This window comes from Crinia signifera, chromosome 6 (assembly GCF_055691185.1).
Source record: "Crinia signifera chromosome 6, ASM5569118v1, whole genome shotgun sequence".
NCBI lineage: Eukaryota > Metazoa > Chordata > Amphibia > Anura > Myobatrachidae > Crinia > Crinia signifera.
The window spans coordinates 292,859,912-292,879,762 of record NC_139222.1 but is presented as its reverse complement, the minus strand read 5'-3'; the positions used below and the strand labels follow the sequence as shown (position 1 = coordinate 292,879,762).

Genomic DNA, 19,851 nt, shown 5'->3' with positions numbered 1-19,851 from the left:
GTAACCCACTTTTGTTTATTAATTAATAGTAGAGTAAAACACACAAGATTCACCAGTGGTACCAAACAAATAGTACTACCACCAATTATTAATGATGCCTTATGTTTACCTACCAATTACTTCTTCCTCCACCACCTCACATGCCTCCACATGCCTCCACCTCCTCCAATCCCTCTGAGGCCACCTCCTCCTCGGCCACTTCTTGCGCGGCCTCCTCCTCCGCCACTACTTCAGTGGCCTCCTCCTCCGCCACTACTTCTGTGGCCTCCTCCTCCGCCACTACTTCAGTGGCCTCCTCCTCCGCCACTTCTTCTTTGGCCTCCTCCTCCGCCACTTCTTCAGGGGCCTCCTCCCCCTGGCCCTGCTCACGGGCCCGTCTTGCACGGTCACGTGCTGTAAGGAAAAACAAAATGCAGAGTGTTAAATAAGGCACATGATTTGTTCATTTATCATGCATCCCAAAAAATGACATATTACACCCACATTACAGCATGTCAAACATGAAGTACCACACAAATAGTGTATGCCATGTTTAACTCATGATCAACCAGGTTACCTTATTGCCAAAAAAAAGGTCATGGAAGCATTAATGTACAATTGGCCATTTAATGTGTAAACACTTACAGCTTTTCTGGCTCCCGGCGCCTCAGATCAGACCATCGCTGCTCCAGCTGGGCGATGGTCCTGCGCACCTGGGTGCGCGCGAATATGCGCATGCGGGCAGCGGCATACGCCTGGCGCTTCTGGCGGTTTGTAATAAAGGGCCCCGCACGCCCCAGCCTGGTATCCATAACGGAGACCAGTGCCCTCAGCTCCGCGGCAGAGAAGGGTGCTGCTCTCCCATAGGCCGCCATCTTAGCAATGGCACAATTCAAGCAATCATGTCCTGTAATTGGTTGTTCAGTGTGATATTTGGTATTAACTTTATTGTTCATTTTGTCATTAACAGCGTGTATGCGCCACAACAGACGGCTAACCCATTGCATCGCAACACTTGCTGTACCTTTGCATAGTTGAGCAGACCATGCCATTACTTAGTATCTCCTAAACAGACAGGGTGAAAGAAGTTTGCAACCCATTATATATAATCTATTACATTCACCAAATATGGGTGAAAACAACAGGTGAAATAGTCTGCATCACTGGCCAGTTACACCTAACTCTACAAGGTACTAAACAGCTTTATTATAGTGAAAGCTATACAGCAGAAACATAGCAAATAGTGCCAGACCTTTTCCCAATATTAGGCCATGGTGCCATGTATACACTACTTACCTTCTACTGGCCCACACTAGAGATAAGGAATGCAATGTAGCTAGCATCAAGCCAGTATTTGGACATCTTTCCCATGTGATTTGGATGCAAGCACTGATTACTATTGCCTGAGTTGTGGACTGGATTTACATATGGAATGGTTAGTGTCATTTGTACTACATACCAAACAAGTGCACAGTACAAATGTACATTCACATATACATTTCGGGGGAAATTTACCAATATAAAAAACCTAGTTTTTCGTATTGGTATTTTCCCTACGACTGCATACGACTGTTTAAGTCGTATGCAAAGTCGTGTTCCGGAGGATCAGTTACAAAGCAGTCATATACGACTGCTTTGTAACCCTCCGATGTCGTAGGAATTCGTATTAGCGGCCGTATATACGGCTGCTAATACGAATTATTTGTAGGCAGTCTGCACGGATCAGTCAGATCCGTGCAGGCTGCAAGGTGTAAAAAAAATTAAATAAATAAATAAAAAAAAACCCGGCGTGGGGTCCCCCCCACAGCCGAAACCAGCACCAGGCTGACAGAGGCTGGAGCCGGTAATTAAAAATCAGGGAACCCGACAAATAGGGGTTCCCTGATTTTTAACAACCAGCCCCAGGCTCCTGCTCTGGGGCTGGTTCCCAAAATACGGGGGACAAAATGACTAGGGGTCCCCCGTATTTTAAGAACCAGCCCCAGGCAAAACCAGCCAGCAGGGTAATGCCACAGCCGGGGGGAGACTTTTTATGCAAGTCCCCCCGGCCAAAGCATTAACCCTACCGACCAGTCAGCCTGGCCAGGGGCCCTGGGGGAGTGGGGACCCCCCCCAATAAAGGGGTCCCCCCCTCCAGGACTTACCTGACCAGGCTGAAGCCTGGTGCTGTCCTCGATGCCCCTGGGCGGTGGGCATCGAGCTGATAGCGGTGTAAAAAATAGAACAAACTATTGTTTTTTACTGTGGCACTACAAGTGCCAGCAAGCCTCCCCAGCAAGCTGGGACTTGGAGAACCACAAGTCCCAGCCTGCTGGGCATTAAAGGGCCCGCTGGGTCTTGTAGTGCCACAGTAAAAAAAATAGTTAAATAAAACACACTGACACCCATTTTAAATAAAAGTTTAATACACACATTACATACATACTGATACTTACCTTTCTTGATCCCGTAGGTAGCCCTGGTCCTGATGTCCTGTGTCGTCCTCCAGGTCCATGTCGGCTGTCTGCGTCGTCCTCCAGGTCCATGTCGACGGTCCGTGTCGTCCTCCAGGTCCATGGCGGTGTCCGGGTCCGAAGAAATCCATGTTGGAGCTGTGGAAGGAAATCCTACTCACCTGGTCATGCACTGAAGAAGTCTTCTCTTGATCCGACGTAATCCAGGTAATGTTGAAGCTGTCGCCGGTCCCCGCTGTCTCCGCTGTCTCTGCATCGCGCTGAGGAGAGATGCTGAGATGTTTCATATTCGGCGCCTCTCCTCAGACTGAATTCTATTGGCCACCTAGCAGGCCAATCAGGAGCCGAGAAAGTCGGCTCCTGATTGGCCTGCTAGGCGGCCAATAGAATTCAGTCTGAGGAGAGGCGCCGAATATGAAACATCTCAGCATCTCTCCTCAGCGCGATGCAGAGACAGCGGAGACAGCGGGGACCGGCGACAGCTTCAACATTACCTGGATTACGGCGGACCAAGAGAAGACTTCTTCAGCGCAGGACCAGGTGAGTAGGATTTCCTTCCACAGCTCCAACATGGATTTCTTCGGACCCGGACACCGCCATGGACCTGGAGGACGACACGGACCGTCGACATGGACCTGGAGGACGACGCAGACAGCCGACATGGACCTGGAGGACGACACAGGACATCAGGACCAGGGCTACCTACGGGATCAAGAAAGGTAAGTATCAGTATGTATGTAATGTGTGTATTAAACTTTTATTTAAAATGGGTGTCAGTGTGTTTTATTTAACTATTTTTTTTACTGTGGCACTACAAGACCCAGCGGGCCCTTTAATGCCCAGCAGGCTGGGACTTGTGGTTCTCCAAGTCCCAGCTTGCTGGGGAGACTTGCTGGCACTTGTAGTGCCACAGTAAAAAACAATAGTTTGTTCTATTTTTTACACCGCTATCAGCTCGATTCCCACCGCCCAGGGGCATCGAGGACAGCACCAGGCTTCAGCCTGGTCAGGTAAGTCCTGGAGGGGGGGGACCCCTTTATTGGGGGGGTCCCCACTCCCCCAGGGCCCCTGGCCAGGCTGACTGGTCGGTAGGGTTAATGCTTTGGCCGGGGGGACTTGCATAAAAAGTCTCCCCCCGGCTGTGGCATTACCCTGCTGGCTGGTTTTACCTGGGGCTGGTTCTTAAAATACGGGGGACCCCTAGTCATTTTGTCCCCCGTATTTTGGGAACCAGCCCCAGAGCAGAAGCCTGGGGCTGGTTGTTAAAAATCAGGGAACCCCTATTTGTCGGGTTCCCTGATTTTTAATTACCGGCTCCAGCCTCTGTCAGCCTGGTGCTGGTTTCGGCTGTGGGGGGGACCCCACGCCGGTTTTTTTTTTATTTATTTAATTTTTCTATATTTTTACACTGCAGCCTGCACGGATCTGACTGATCCGTGCAGGCTAAAACGCAAAAACGACATGAAAATGGTGTTCTATTTTCCTGTCGTATTTGCGTGGGTGTTTTACACCACTAAGCAGCCGTATTATCAGTTTATCAGTACGGCTGCTTAGTAAATCAGAAACCACCATTCTTTTGAATGGTGATTTCTGTCGTATTCTATCGATGGTGTAGGGCATTCGTATTTGTAACTACAAATACGAATGTTCCATCTTTAGGACTACGAATTGTTGTATTTTTGGGATTGTAAATCCCGAAAATACAAATTCGTAAAAAAAAGGTGTATTTCTCTCTACGAATACACCTTTTTTCTACTAATCCATTTTGGTAAATGTCCCCCTTCATGTCTGACCACAGTTTTAGTTGGTCATTGGAGTACAAATCTGCAATTAGCTACTAAATCAGACTACTAAGTTTGCCAGGTTTTGTATTTTTATTTTCCGCAGGTAGGGGCGTGGCCTATGCGCCGCACGGTCTACGCTGCCGTATGGAACGCAGGGTGTCGCTGATGTACACCAGTTACAGAAATAGGATATAAATGTGTGAGAAAAAACTGCAATGTTGTTGCAAACATGGCTGGCTCACAATCTGAGGAAGAGCAGGTGTGCCAGGACCTGTTTGCCCGCATGGACTCCAACACCAGCTATGTCCCCCTCAACCCAGACCAGCCAGTGGGAGAAGAGCAGCCAGATGGGCCATCTACATCAGGCCAATCGGCAGCTGGCCCATCTTCAGCCTCAGCAGAATCATTGGGAACACAGCAGGTGGCTTCCCAACAGAGTAGCCTGGCCAGCACTTCAAGTACAGCGACAGGTGGCCGTGGCCGAAAGAGGCCAACAGAGGAACCAAGCAGCAGAAACATGGCATTTGAAGCGCAGGAGCTTGCCATCCTGGTACCCCGCGCACGGGATTGGATCGAGTGTCCACAGGACAGGTTGACACACACAAGGAGATGGAAGATTTGGGAGGACATAACGGCGGAGATTAATGCGGTGGCTCCACAAGTTTGTGAGACGGAGCACGTTAAGAAGAGGCAAGTTCATGTGTGTTACATTTGAGCAATACAAGACCAGTAATGTTTACATTAGATGTTAGATGGAGTTGGTCAATGGCCGGTCACGTTGCTTGAAGCCACAGACATGTTTGCCATGTCATTTAATCAATAGTTATTGTAGGGTAAGTGTGAATGTATCTTCTAAGGGTTGGTTTTATATTTTTTTTTTTTTTTTTTAAAGTTCTTTTTATTGTCTTTTCTTCATACAAAACAATACAAATCAAGAAACATTTGGCAAGTGAGATTATAAACTGACATTAGAAAGGCTTCTCACTAAGGTGTTATGCACCTAGTAGTCCTATGTTAACGTTACAAGTAGGCTTCTGCATTCTAACGTGCATTTCTGTTATAAATGATTTTGTTCCAAAGGAGTTCAAGTTTAAACACAATATAAACTTATGTATTATAGAAGGCCTGCTTGACCTGAAAGTGAAGCGAGGAAATACTAAGATGCACTTAGAATGTTAAGGGGAGTAAAAAGTAGGTGATGGGAGGGTAAAGTAATTGCCTTAGATTGACAATGTAAGGTGTTAGAATATAAAAAAGAAAAAGGGGCAGGATAGAGGGGGGGGGGGGGGAGGTAAGTAAGGGAGGAAGGTGAACTGGGTTGAGCGGATAGAGGTTTAGGGAGAGGTTAGGCAGGACTACAGTACGAGTGGGAGGGGAGGATGAGAGTAGAGCTTAATGAGTTGGAGTAGTTATATTGAATTAAGGAAAGAGAGGTGTACGGCTATATCAAGATACGCTGGAAGTTGCAATATTTCTTTACAGGCAATTTTGGGCAAAGAGGAACATTTTAGGCAGGACCGGATCCTTGGAAGTACATAAGAATGCAGTTTGGAAATATCTAAATTGTACTAAAACACTATATTCACTCGCTTTGTCTCCACAAGTCATGCCTAAGGTGCTAGCAGGTGTATTAGAGTGAGGTAAATTTTGTTGCTTAGTAAGGGAATTTGGGTATCTAGGTATTCTTTGGATACCAAGAAGCGTTAAGGAATGGTTTCAGGATGTCTTTGCGTGAGGCATCTGGTAGGTATGCGATGAATGGTTTCCAAATGTTGTAGAACTGTAGTGACGAGGCGTCGGAGTGCATTTCCAAGGTGGAACGCCGTTCCAACAATAAAAGATGTAGGAGTTTCTGAGTGAGTTCACTGAGAGAAGGGGGTAGTCTGGAAGTCCAATGTATTAAGATAAGTTTTTTTGCAACTGTGAGAATTTTAACCAATAGTGGGATTATGGTATGAGCACTGTTTTGAAGATTCAGGGTACCAAAGTGAAGAAATACATAGGAAACAATTTCAGGTGGGAGACGGGTTCCTAAGATGTTGTAAATGAAGGACCCAATTTTGTTCCAGAAGCGTTTTATTTTGCTGCAGTCCCATATACAATGTTGAAATGAGGCGGAGTGATAATGGCACTTCTGGCATGTACCTGTTTCTTCCTGAACCCAATGTTTTCTCTGTGCAGGAGATATATAAGCTCTATGTAAAAACCTGAAGTGGACTTCTTGTAGATATGCTGAATGGAGATATTTGTATGCTTTATTGTAAGCTTTTAAAAGATGATCCATATCTTCTATGTTGGGAATACATTCTTTCCATGGAGTAGCTATTACCGTCCATAATTTGCGGGAGTTGAGTTGGCTCAGTTGAGAGTAGAGCTGCTTTGTGTGGTAGGGTGCAAGAGATATTGATCTCAACAGTGCATTTAAAATATCGGGAGAATTCGTAACAGTGCATGACTTGTTAAGAGACAAAGCATAATGTCTGAACTGTAAATACATATAAAATTGTTGAGGCATAAGAGCATATTTTTCCTGAAGAGCAGAGAATGGATATATCCGTCCCCCAGGATCAAAAACTTTGGATATGTTAGTGAGACCCTTTTCTTTCCAGGTGTAGAAGTCATGGTTGGATAGGGAAGGGGGGAAGGCCGGGTTGCCCCAGACAGGGACATATGGAGAGCTGTGATGATCTCTATGGAGCTTTTTATTCAAAGTTTGCCATACAGAATAGGTGTCATGAAACATGATGTTATTGCGTAAGTTTGTGGGTATTACTTTAGTGTCAGAATGCAGCAGTCCCGCTGGGGAATATGGGTGAAATAAGTCTTGGTCTAGTTGGGAAGATGTATATGTTGATTCGTTAAGGAGCCAGTCGCTTATATATCTAAAGAAGACTGATAATGTGTATTGTTCAAGATTAGGAACCTGCATTCCTCCATTTACTCTAGACAATTGTAATTTTGAAAGGGAGAATCTAGGACGTTTGCCAGACCAAATGAATCTCGTTATTATTTTGTCAAAGTATGTGAGATCTGCTCTGGTTAGGGTGATCGGAAGCATCTGAATGATATAGAAGATTTTGGGGAATAGGATGGTTTTCACTACTGCTATACGGCCTAATATTGATAATGGTAATGGGAGCCAATTGGTGACAGAGTTGTTTAATTTTGCTAGCACTGGGGTGAAATTTAGTTTGTAGAGCTCTGACAATTTTGGAGGAATATTTATGCCCAAGTATTTAATTTTTTCGGAGACTATTTTAAAAGATGCAATAATAGGGGAGCTATGAAACTGGTCAGGGAGTGTTGTGAGAGGTAGAAGTTCGGACTTATCGATATTGATTTTATAACCTGAAGCTCTGCCAAATTTGTGGATTAAATCCATTAATACCGGAATACTAGAGATTGGGTCTTTTATGAAAAGCAGCATGTCGTCTGCAAAGAGTGATACTTTTAAAGTCGAGTTTTTTATTGCAATTCCATATATCTGAGGGTGCTTGCGTATCGCTATTGCTAGCGGCTCAATCGCTATGGCGAAGAGAAGGGGTGATAGTGGGCACCCTTGCCTTGTACCTCTGGAAATCGGGAAAGGCATTGACATATGACCATTGCAGTATACTTGGGATGAGGAGTTTGTGTACATAGCTGTTATGAGGGATATAAATTTGGGAGGGAATCCAAATTTTTCTAAAGTTTTGTAGAGATGGGGCCAGAGAATCATGTCGAACGCTTTTTCTGCGTCTAATGCTAAGATAGCATAGTTGTCGGATGTTGCTAATGTGGATATGTGTTGGATTACTGAGAGGACCTTGCGAACGTTTACTACTGAGTGTCGGTTAGTGATGAACCCTGTCTGATCGGGGTGAATAATGGAGGGGAGAATATGCTTTAGGCGTTCAGATAGTATCTTGGTAAGTATCTTATAGTCTAAATTTAATAGAGATATTGGGCGGTAAGAGCTGGGTGAAGATAAGTCCCTTCCTGGTTTAGGTATTAATTTGATTATGGCCGAATTAAAATAGAGGGGAAAAAGTTGAGTATTAAGCATCTGATTGTATGCAGCAACTAGGCTGTCTGTTATGTGGGGGAGCAGTATCTTGTAAAATTCTACTGTGTAACCATCTGGGCCCGGTGCTTTGAAAAGCTTCATCTGACGTATAGCTTGTGTTATTTCTTTATTAGATATAGGTGCAGTCAGAGCCAAGGCGCTCAATGAGGAAATGTGAGGGAAGATGTGGTCGTAAGTTTCTTCGACTGGGTTTGAGGCTATTGGCGGTCTATTTGGATCTTCATTGACAGGATGTAAGAGGGATTCGGTCTCAGGGCTAGGGGCTGGTATGTTCTCCGTGTGGCTAGAGGAGGGAGTTGAGTAGAGAGTCTGATAGAAAGAGGACATAATTTGTGAGATGTGTTTAGGGTCATTGGTAAGTGATCCGTCTGGGGTTTGTAAGGGATGAACAATCATGGGTGGGCGTGTGCCTCTGAGTAAGTTTGTGAGTAGCTTACCAGTTTTGTTACCAAACTTGTGGTAGCGATAGTCAACTGCAAACAAGTGTTTGTTACTCATATTTTGCACTAGTTCATCAAATTCGGTTTTAGCTGAGAGGTAAGATAATTTGTTTTCGGTGGATGGGTTTGACTTGTAGAGAGTGTATGCATCGGTTAGTGTTTGTTGAGTACTAATGTATGAGGAGGACTGAGATTTGTGCAAGGAAGCGGTATATGATATTATATCCCCTCGTAAGACAGTTTTAGCAGTCTGCCAGAATAAGGTAGGATTTGCTTCTGAGTGCTCCAGGTTATCTTTCTTATATGACAGCCAGGCGTCAATTAATTTAGAACGAAAGGGAGAGGAAGCAGAAAGCTGCGTCGGAAATCGCCATAACTTATTAGTGACTGGGGTAGTTGGTTGTGTGGCTATAACCATCCAGACAAGTGCGTGATCGGATAAGGCTATTGTTTCGATGTCGGAGTGCGATATTTTAGGGAGGAGGTGTGAGGACAGCAAGATGTAGTCAATTCTTGAAAGAGTTGCATGAGCTGCCGAAAGGCACGTGTACTCTTTCTCTGTGGGGTGTAATGTTCTCCATATGTCCACTGCCTGGAGCTGGGCAGCCAGGGCGGGTATTCCCAAGGTAGGGAGGGTGATGGCTCTATTGGGGGGTTGGGAGCGATCAAGGTAAACAGACGAAATCAAATTGAAATCTCCGCATACGATTAAATTGTCATTAACATGGGGGAGAAGCAGTGTTAACACTTGTTTGAAAAATGTCTTTTTATAGACATTTGGAGCGTAGACACTGCAAATTTTGAAGATTTGTTTGGAGAGTTCTATGGATACCATGACAATTCTACCCTCTGGGTCAGAGAAGATGTCTGTGGGAGATAGTTGTAAGGATTTTCTTGCAATAATGGCAACTCCTCTTGCTTTTGAATTATAGGGAGCGGCTGCAAGGACTGTCCAGCCAAAAAGGTTAAGCTTAAGGGTTTCTGCGTGGGTTAGATGTGTTTCCTGGAGGCAAACAATCTCCATTCTCTGCTTTTGTAGGTATTGCAGGATCTTACGTCTCTTAGCAGGTGAGTGGAACCCTCCTACATTGAGGGATCCAATGTGATAATCTATGGAGCCCATTTCGGGTGATGGTAGTAAATTATTTGCAAAGAAGGTGATTTTCTACATATACATGAGAGGCCGTACTCCTGAGTAGCTAGTACTAACAGTCCGAGTGGACTAGGAAAGGGGGGAGTGGGGAAACGTAGCGTAGTCATCCTAGCCTTAGGGAGGGGGGGGATGAATATTAGTAGCTTGAGCTTCAGGGGGAGATAACAAGTTGAGGCGGGGACGGAGGCTGTAGCCTCCATAATACTGCCGGCAGCAATGAGCTGATGGGGGGGTTGTGCAGAGATCGAAGTCTCAGGGGGGGGGGGGTAGGAGTGAGTGTTTGTCAATAGAAAATTTTACAAACTAGTGCGGTTAATATCTAGGGGGCGTGGGCTCCGGAGTAAACCCATGTTAATATTATCAGATATGAGATATGATGCCGGAGATGATCTCGTCCGTCTTGGAGAGAAGGCGGTTGGTATAGTATAGTCGGGGGGTAATTATGCTAACAACAAGAAAAAAAAAAACACAAGTAAATTTAACCATCAAATATTCAATAGTATGCCCACTAGCTGTGGAAATTGACATTACTAAACAGATTTTTAAATCACATGTATGTAGGTTAACTGGTTTTCAGGATAAAGCCTGAATCATTCAAGTCTTGACGACCATGTGGGATAAGAACCAGTATCGGGATAAACTGTCTCACGTCGAGATGTGATATCTTAGGGGAACTTTAAGGATCTGTAATGTCTCCTGTATCAGCTGCTTCACGTTCTTTCAGAAAAGCCTCTGCGTCACGAGCATCATTGAAGTCATAGAATTTATCTCCTTCATATATGCGTAATTTCGCAGGATACAGGAGGGCAAACTTTTTTTTATTTTTCACTAGGTCAGAGCAGATAGGCGAGAAAGTTTTCCTGGCCCTGGTGAGCTCGACAGAAAAGTCTTGAAACAACAAAATCTTGTTGTTTTCCCACATAAGGGGGCGAATTTTCCTGGACGCTGTCCATATTGCTTGTTTGTGCAAGTAATTCATGCACCTGAAAATCACCACCCTAGGGCGAGTATCATGTGATTTCAACGGTCCTATTCTGTGGATCCTTTCTATAACAATGTCGGTGCATTGGTCCGCAATGCCCAAAATCATAGGGAGTGAGATTTTAGCAAAGGTTAGCAGCTCCTGGTCCTTCACAGACTCAGGGATTCCCACAACCCTGATATTATTCCTGCGGGACCTATTTTCAATGCTGTCTAACTTATTCCATAATTGGTGGTTTTCTTTCTGCAGCCTTATTATGTCTGTCTGTGTCTGCGCCATATCATGTGAGAGGCCACTAATATGGTGCTCAGAGTCAGTAACTCTGTTAGTGAGCTGCTGGAGCTGTGTGGAGATGTCTGCCACAGCCTGGGATAGCAGGGGTCCCACAGTGGATTTAATAGCGTCCACCATGTCACTGTATGTGAGGGGTGAGTCAGAGGTTCTGCGTACCTGTGGGGTTTCCCCTCGAGGAGATGCGGCTGCTGCCTTTTTTGATGCTGGCGAGGAGGGTGACGTATTGGTGTCGGGCGCCATGTTTGGCTCAGCGCGGCGTTTCTCCTGTCTCAGCGTCGGGGCTTTAGACGGCGTTGCCGGGGCTGCAAAGTGTTCCATCTGCGGCTCTGGGTACTGGGTAGACGAGATGTCGGTGTTTGGAGGCTGCTGACAGCCGTTAAATGCGGAGATGGATGGGTTTCTCCGGGAGCTTCACGGAGGAGCTGCTCACCGCATGAAGCCGGAACCGGAAGCTCGGTTGGTTTTATATTTTAATAGAATGTAAGTTGTGTGTAATGAAGCACATGTTGTAATCTGTTGCAGATTGCAATGGGTGCTACAGCAAACATGAGGAATGACATGTATTAATATGTAAACTTTGATTGCAGGTGGCACGACTTCAAAACCAACCTCAAGAAGAAATTGACCAAGCGGTGGGAACACAGCCACACCTCTGGGGCTGGCCCCATGCCAGGCCGCCTGAAGCTCACCCCCCTGGAGGAGATGGCAGAGTGCTGCATTGCAGTAGAGGAGGTCCGGGGGGTGAGCACCATCGATAGCGAGGCCCCAGCGGAAGTATTTGCTGCTTTTCTTGAAGGTAATTATTTGCCATGCCATAAGTAGTTGGTCCTAATTTTGCATGGAATGTGTTGTAATTGTAATTTTCTCTTTCACCAGCATCCCCACCGCTTGGTCCAGAATCTCTTGAGGTTGAGGAGTCTGTGCCACCTGCCACCAGTGCCAGGCACGTGTAGCAGCAGCAGCCACCGGCCGAGGCCGAATACGACAGGTGGGTGCAGGTGCTTGCCCATATTCAGCAGCAGGGAGACTTGGCATCAGAGCGGATGCGTAGGACCGAGGAGGTCATGCAGGGTTTGGTCAGCACCCAGCAGACAATAGCTGGAAGCCTGCAGGCTATGGCTGATGCCCATCAGGCCATGGCTGCAAGCCTGCAGGTGCTGGCAAAATGACCTCCTCCTCCACCATAATGAGCTTATGGTGGAGCTAGTTGCCAGCAATAGGGTCCTAATGTCATCCGTTTCTGGTGCATTCCCACCATCAGCACTCCCTGCTGCCAGAGGGGGAACAGCATCCCCCCCCCTCACCAGCATCTGCTCCACCTGGGCCACCATCCGAACGTGGCCGTGGCCGAAGAGCTGCTGCACGTGGCAAGGAGCCTACCAGGGCCAAACGTGCCCGCAAATGAACTTGTGTCCGCATTAATCTCCACCCTTATGTGTTTCCAAATCTTTCATTGAGCTGTGTGTGTCAGCTTCCTGTGTCCAATCCCGTGCAGAGGGTACCCACATTTGCCCTCGTTTCGAATGTCATGTTTGGTTCCCCTGTTGGCCTCTTTCGGCTACAATTACTGTCTGCTGTACTTGAAGTGTTGGTGCTATACTTTTGTTGTGAAGCCACCTGATGTTTTCCTAATGATTCTGCTGTGGCTATGTATGTCACAAATTCATGTATTTATTATATATTATTTTTTTATATTCCTGCCATGGTACCTTTTAATTTGTTACGGTTTCCATTTTATTTAATAAGTTCTTGTAATAAATGTTTTTTTTTTTTGCCCCCAAATGTGTGGTTTAATTGATACATGTAGAAGTGACATGTCTATTTCTATTATTAATAGTAAGTTGTGTCCATTATTTGCAGTGTAAAAGTGTGTGAAAAGTGCAGCATATATGTGTGTGTTTAGTAATGGTCCATTGAAGCTGCAATGGTTCCATTTGAAGCAGTGAGAAGCGTGTAATTAATGAGTAAAGGAGTGGATTGTATTGTGTTCAGCTGACATTGGTTGTACTGATTAGGCGTTCCGATTGCCTAGCGCATGAACGAGTGGTGTCCTCAAAGCAATACTTGCTTATGGACACCGCATATTTCTAGCCTTTTTGTTCGCGTGCATTCGGTGTGCTGTCCGAATGCACGCCTACCAAAATAAGTGCACTCCCCCGTGTCCGCCCATGTTTCCGCCCAGTTTAGCCCACTTTGAAAGTACGCCCCTGTGTAGTTCCGAATGACGCCCATAATACGCCCATATTTCCCGAGTGATTGCGGTGCACATTTCTGTACGGTATTAGTGAGTACAAATACGGTGACCATGCGTGGCACATGCGGATAGCGTTCCCCACGCATGCGCAGACGGCTAAAAAACGCCATCCGAAAGTATTCGGAAATATACGCACCAACCAGAATAAGGCCCATAGAGAGGACATGTAGAGATAGAGAAGAAGAGGGGCAAGAATAAAATGTTGGGGGACACCTACTATCAATGGAAGAGCAGGAGAGGTGAAGTCATTAGAGGTACAGCTGGGCATTTTCAAAACAGACAGTGCAAATACAGCATTAACAGTGATATTCAAAGTTTTAGCAGTTGCAGAAATGGTGATATTATGAATGAATAGTCAGATAGCCAGGAGTAGTATGTGAGTATGAAGTGAGCTCACTCAAAGCAGTCCCTTGGTTTTCTGAGTTGCTGTTTTTTCTGTCTTTCTGAGTCACTTTGATACCAATATTTGAAGTTGGTTGGCAGTTTTTGTCCAGTTTAAGTCCAGGCTAAAGGTGACCATACACATGCAGATTTATCTTCAGATGTGGCTGGTTGGAACAAAAACATGGTTATGGATGAGAGAAAATGAAAGTTGACCATTTGCTTGGAAATGCTGGAAAACTGACAAACTGTCATCATCCATAACCATGTTTTTATTCCAACCAGCGAGAGCTGAAGATAAATCTTACTAGTGTATGGGCACTTTAAGTCCGGGCTTTAAGCTATGTAACTGTTTTCTCCCTACTTAAAAATCTTCCTACTTTAAAATCTAACAAAATATCAATAGTCAGCTTTCAATGGTCAGTCAGGCTGTGGTCAGCCTGGTATTCTCAATAAATACTAAAAGCTGTTTCTAAGTTAATTGATTGAGACCCCACCCAGCCAGAGCCCCTCTCCCACTAGCAATAAAACTAGATAAACAAATGGTTAGAATGTATATATATATATATATATATATATATATATATATATATATATGCAAAATAATGTAAAGTGTAAGTTATATTAATGTGTGAAACAACCTTTTTTCTGTCAATAAAAACTATTTATAAAAAAAATAAATGGTAAGAGGTTACATACCATCCCAGCCTCTTATACATTCTAACTCACTTTCATTCTTAATACAATTGCACAATTACCTATAATAATGCAGTATGCAAGGCAGTGATGGTGACTCAATGCTGGCAATAGCATGTACAGTTTAAATACCTGTAATGAGATGAATAATAAGAAGAAAGGCATTAGATCACAGTTGTTCCAGGCTAAGGGCCGCATTTATCAAGCAATATTTGCGGTTAAATCCCCGAAAACATCCGTTTAGTTTAGTATCCCCCAAATGTATCAAAGGGGGACCGCAGCAGGGATCTCCGATCCAGTATTCCTGCATTATTTGGCTTTCTAAAATCATATCCAGCTGCCATTATATTGGAGTATTACAAGGTGATATTTGCCTTGTTTTAGGTACTCTGCATGGGGTTCATCACTCCTATAGTATGGACACCATCTGAGAGCTATTTGTGTGCATATTTGTTGTATTGTTTGTATGTTTATCGTGTGTAAATTTGCTGTTCTTTAAATATACTTGAAAGGTCCGATCCTCACTGATTCACACCGTGCTGCAATCGGTCACTGGACTAGTGAAATACCTGCACAGGTGTGAACCACATACCTTCTGATAATACATAATACATAGCAGAGAAACAGGTGCTTTAATTGATAACTCTTATTTGATCCATACCTTGGAGTGGACATTATCTATGCAGACTCTTCACACCACTAGCACCCTCCCTCCATGACTGACCATTCATAGAGAGGTGTAGCACTCTGCCGGCTCACAGCCATGGTGAGGTCCCCCAGAATTACATACAACTGCCAGGTGAGTAGCCATGTAATGGAAGCCATGCTGTCAGTGCTGTGCAGGGCTGCCAATCCATACATAACCCCACTCACTGAAGGGCAATTATGTGGTGAGATCTTAAGCAGCCCATGCACGCTGCTATAGTGCTGACCCGATGTGTGCGATGAGTTGCGCGCTCTCGCGGCACCTCATCGCACAGTACAAAAAGGATCTGCTTGCACACACTTCTTGTACTTAGTTCTCATCACATCGCATTGCATGCACAACGCATGCACAGGCAATGCAATGTGATGTGATCCGTGCTGTTTAAGCCCACAACGCACGCCCGCATTGGGGCGTGTATGGGCAGCTTTAGTGCTTTCAGGAGGATTGTATTTGTCTCTACCTATGCAATAGGAATGTTCTGCATTTCCTTGCTACCAATTTACATTAAGGACACTGTTCCACATATAAAGGCAATTAAAGTCCTCGTTAAGATACATCACATGGCCATAATTAGATATATCTATATTCCACTTATTTCTGGTTGTTTTAATAAATGTAATAATTCTGTTTATTTATAACTATTGAGCGCTTTTAGATATTTTTGTAATATGTTTGTTCCCTTTTATTACTGTATACATAGAACCTATTACAGGTTGAGTATCCCTTATCCAAATATTCGTTATCCAAATTATTCCAAAAACCATCATCTCCAAAATGTCATTTTATTTTTTTATTTTTTGCTAAAAACCTACAGGCTACATACTGTATGTAACTGGCACTATTGGGGAAGTAACATGTAACTGGCACTATTGGGGAAGTAACATGTAACTGGCACTAAATATGTGCAAGAAAATGATTGCTCATGATCTCATTATACAGGTTCCAGACGGCTAACAGCCAATGGCCCTTATTCAGATCTGATTGCAGTACAAATTTGTTCCTAAAATGGGCAAAACCATGCTGCACTGCAGGTGGGGCAGATGTAACAGGTGCAGAGAGAGTTAAATTTGGGTCAGGTGTGTTGAAATTGAAATCTAAATTGTAAAACTAATGCAGCCAGTATTTACCCTGCACAGAAACAAAATAACTCACCCAAATCTAACTCTCTCTGCACGTTACATCTGCCCCACCTGCAGTGCACATGGGTTTGCCCATTTTAAGAACAAATTTGTACTGAGCTCAGATCTGAATAAGGGCCAATGTCTAATCAGACAACTGGTCAGTTATGTGGAAAGGAAATGTATTTGCTTCTATTTATCCACATGTTATGATTGATGGTCGCACGCGCTGGTTTTGCCTATTACGTTGACCAAAAATTATTTGAATTATTCTTGGACCATGAACCTAAGGCATCCCTGTAAGTATCTCAAAGCATACTCCGGTGCCTAGGCACACAGTTTGGGAACCATTAACAAAAGTTAGACATTGACAAAGTTAGACATGCATTAGTTAGAAATTGGAAAAAGTTAGACATGTATTAGTTAGACATTGACAAAACAGACATGCATTAGTAAGACATTAACAAAAGATAGACATGCATTAGTTAGACATTGACAAAACTTAGACATGTATTAGTTAGACATTGACATATGTTATACATGCATCAGTTAGACATTAACAAAAGTTAGACATGCAGGTACTTATGGAATATCTGGGCTCCCGTTTTTCTTATGAGACCGCGTCCCCTCGCGGGGCTCGCCACACTATATAAAATCAACTCCATGTGTAGTTGGATAGTAGGGGTATGAAAAAATGAGTTGCATTTAACATGGGAGTCCAGATAATACATAAGTACCGACATGCATTAGTTAGACATTGACAAAACTTAGACATGTATTAGTTAGACATTGACATATGTCTAGCACATACAGAAGCCTCCTCTCCTTCACCTGGCATATACCCTGAACCGAGGGCAGGCCCAAGCCTATTTTTTTCAGGTAAGCAAACATAGATATGGGCGTTCCTTACTGTGGGTCTGGGGAGGGGGAAGAGTATAAATTGGCCCACTCGCATAAAGATACATAAATACATCATTCTGAAAACAGGGACAGTGCGCACCAAAAATTTAGGGCATAGTTTTTTGGAGGAAGTGGTGTGGCCACATAATAGTACCAATTCACATTACACACCGTAATGCCCAATACACATGATAGCACACATGGTTATGCCCAATACACATGATCGCACACGGTTATGCCCAGTACACATTACAGCCACACCGTAATGTCCAATACACATGATAGCACACACCGTAATGCCCAGTACACATTATGGCAAACACCGTTATGCCCAGTACACATTATAGCACACACTGTTATGCCCAGTACACATTATGGCACACACAACGTAATGCCCAGTACACATTATGGCACACCCCATTATGCCCAGTACACATGATCGCACACCCCATTATGCCCAGAACACATTATAGGACACCCCGTTATGCCCAGAACACAATTTAGCACACACCATTATGCCCAGTACACATTATAGCACACACCGTTATGCCCAGTACAAATTATGGCACACACTGTGATGCCCAGGACACATTATGGCACACACCGTGATGTTCAGTACACATTGTGGCACACACCATGATGCCCAGTACACATTATGGCACACACCATGATGCCCAGTGCACATTATGGCACACACCGTGATGCTCAGTGCACATTATGGCACACACCGTGATGCCCAGTACTCATTATGGCACACATTGTGATGCCCAATACATATTATGGCACACGGTGTGTGCCATAATGTGCTATGGTTCAGTAGCCAGCTCAGGAAACTCCGCCAAGCCAAGGAGGAGGCATACAGCATTAGTTAGACATGTCACTCCAGGTCACCCAAGTAGAGGTGGAGGAGATGTTCAAGAGGGTCAAACAAAGGAAAGCACCAGCTCCTGATGGGGTGTCACCATCTGCCCTGAGAGTATGCGCGGGTCAACTTGCTCCCATATTCATCAGGATCTTCAACAAATCACTGGAGCTACACAAGGTTCCCTCCTGCCCCAAAAGTTCCACTATTGTTCCAGTCCCCAAGATATCCACTATTACAAATCTGAACGACTACCGGCCGATAGCTCTGATGTCTTTGATCATGAAAACATTTGAGCACATGGTACTGAACCACCTGAAGGCTGTGACTGGCCACCAGCTAGACCCCCTCCAGTTCACCTACCGATCTAATCGATGCGTTGAGGATGCAGTCAACCTGGGCCTGCACTACATTCTGCAGCACATGGATATGCTTGGTACCTATGCAAGGGTCCTGTTTGTCGACTTCAGCTCGGCATTCAACACAATCATCCCCAACATCCTCCACCCCAAACTACTACGCCTACGAGTCTCTGAAGCTACGTGTTCTTGGATTGGTGACTTTCTGACTGATAGAAAACAAGTTGAGAAAGTGGGGAAATTCACCTCCCAAGTGCGGTCCATCAGCACAGGAGCCTCCCAGGGCTGTGTACTCTCACCCCTGCTCTTCTCCCTGTACACCAATGACTGCACCTCAGAGGCGCAATCAGTAAAGATAATCAAATTCGCCAATGACACTACCATCATTGGCCTTACCAAGAACGGGACGAATCGGCCTACAGACAAGAAGTGGACCGATTGGCCCATTGGTGCAGCAGCAACCACCTAGAGCTCAACCCACTCAAAACCGTTGAGAGGGACCTTAAATGGGGGGCCCAACACTAATACTATTGTTGGAAAAGTGAAGCAGAGGCAATTCTTCCTTAGGCAACTGAGGAAGTTCAACATCCCACAGAAGTTTCTGCTCATCTTCTACTCCGCGATTGTGGACTCTGTACTGTGCTCCTCAATACTGATCTGGTGCGGCTCCGCCAGCGAGAGAGAAAATGCAGACTCCAAAAGGTAGTCAGAACTGTGGGGAAGATAATCGGGACGGACCTTCCCTCTGTCCAGGACCTGTACCTGTCCAGAGCAAAAAAGCGGGCAACGAAGATAGTAAAGGACAAACTACTTCTTGGCCATGGCTGGTTTAACCTGCTGCCATCAGGCAGATGCCACAGGGCTAATCCCACCAGGAGCCTAAAGCGGTTCACCTGTTGACTCATGAACACCTCACTATCTAGTCGCGCCATAACCCTTTGCACATAATCTAACACAGTGTCCCCTCTGAATAACTGTCTGTATGACTGTACATGTTCCCCCACCTGTTTATACTGTATGCTGTTTACTTGTTACCCACCTGGCTGCTGCACACCAAACCGAAAACATATTCTGGTACTTGTGTAGTTTCACAGCGCCAACATGGCACCGTGCGTCAGAGTCCCCCTGCGGGGCCCGCTTCGCTCGCCCATGCTGCAGGCTCGGTGGCTCGCTACGCTCGCCGTGCTATCTAAAATCAACTCCATGCCAACGTGGATAGTGGGGGTATGAACTATCCACGTTGGCATGGAGTTAAGTGACTTTATTTTAGATAGTTTGCCGAGCGTAGAAACCATAAGTAGTACGGATCCAAGTACCCAAATTCCTAGTATACGCAAGTATACCTGGCCAATAAAGCTGATCCTGATTCTGACAAAAGTTAGACATGCATTATAAGACACTGTGATCTACGCATGGCGAGTGCA

General features: G+C 44.9%; 1 protein-coding gene across 6 annotated transcripts in view; it reads right to left on the bottom strand.

Annotated features, from left to right (window-relative positions):
• LOC146009505 (uncharacterized) overlaps positions 1–19,851 on the bottom strand; it is a 225,369-nt gene that overhangs the window by 160,088 nt on the left and 45,430 nt on the right. For 3 of the 6 annotated variants that reach the window (XM_083149943.1, XM_083149941.1, XM_083149944.1), the window contains exons 3-4: positions 14,545–14,614; positions 114–393 (exon numbers count right to left, since the gene is read on the bottom strand). The exons of 1 other annotated variant lie outside the window; for it this stretch is intronic. In XM_083149943.1, the coding sequence (XP_083006069.1) occupies positions 137–393; positions 14,545–14,614 (327 nt within the window). In that variant the 3' untranslated portion in view covers positions 114–136. Of the gene's footprint in view, positions 1–113; positions 394–14,544; positions 14,615–19,851 lie in introns of those variants that run through there. 2 more of the 6 variants (XR_014444676.1, XR_014444678.1) reach the window with 2 other exon arrangements.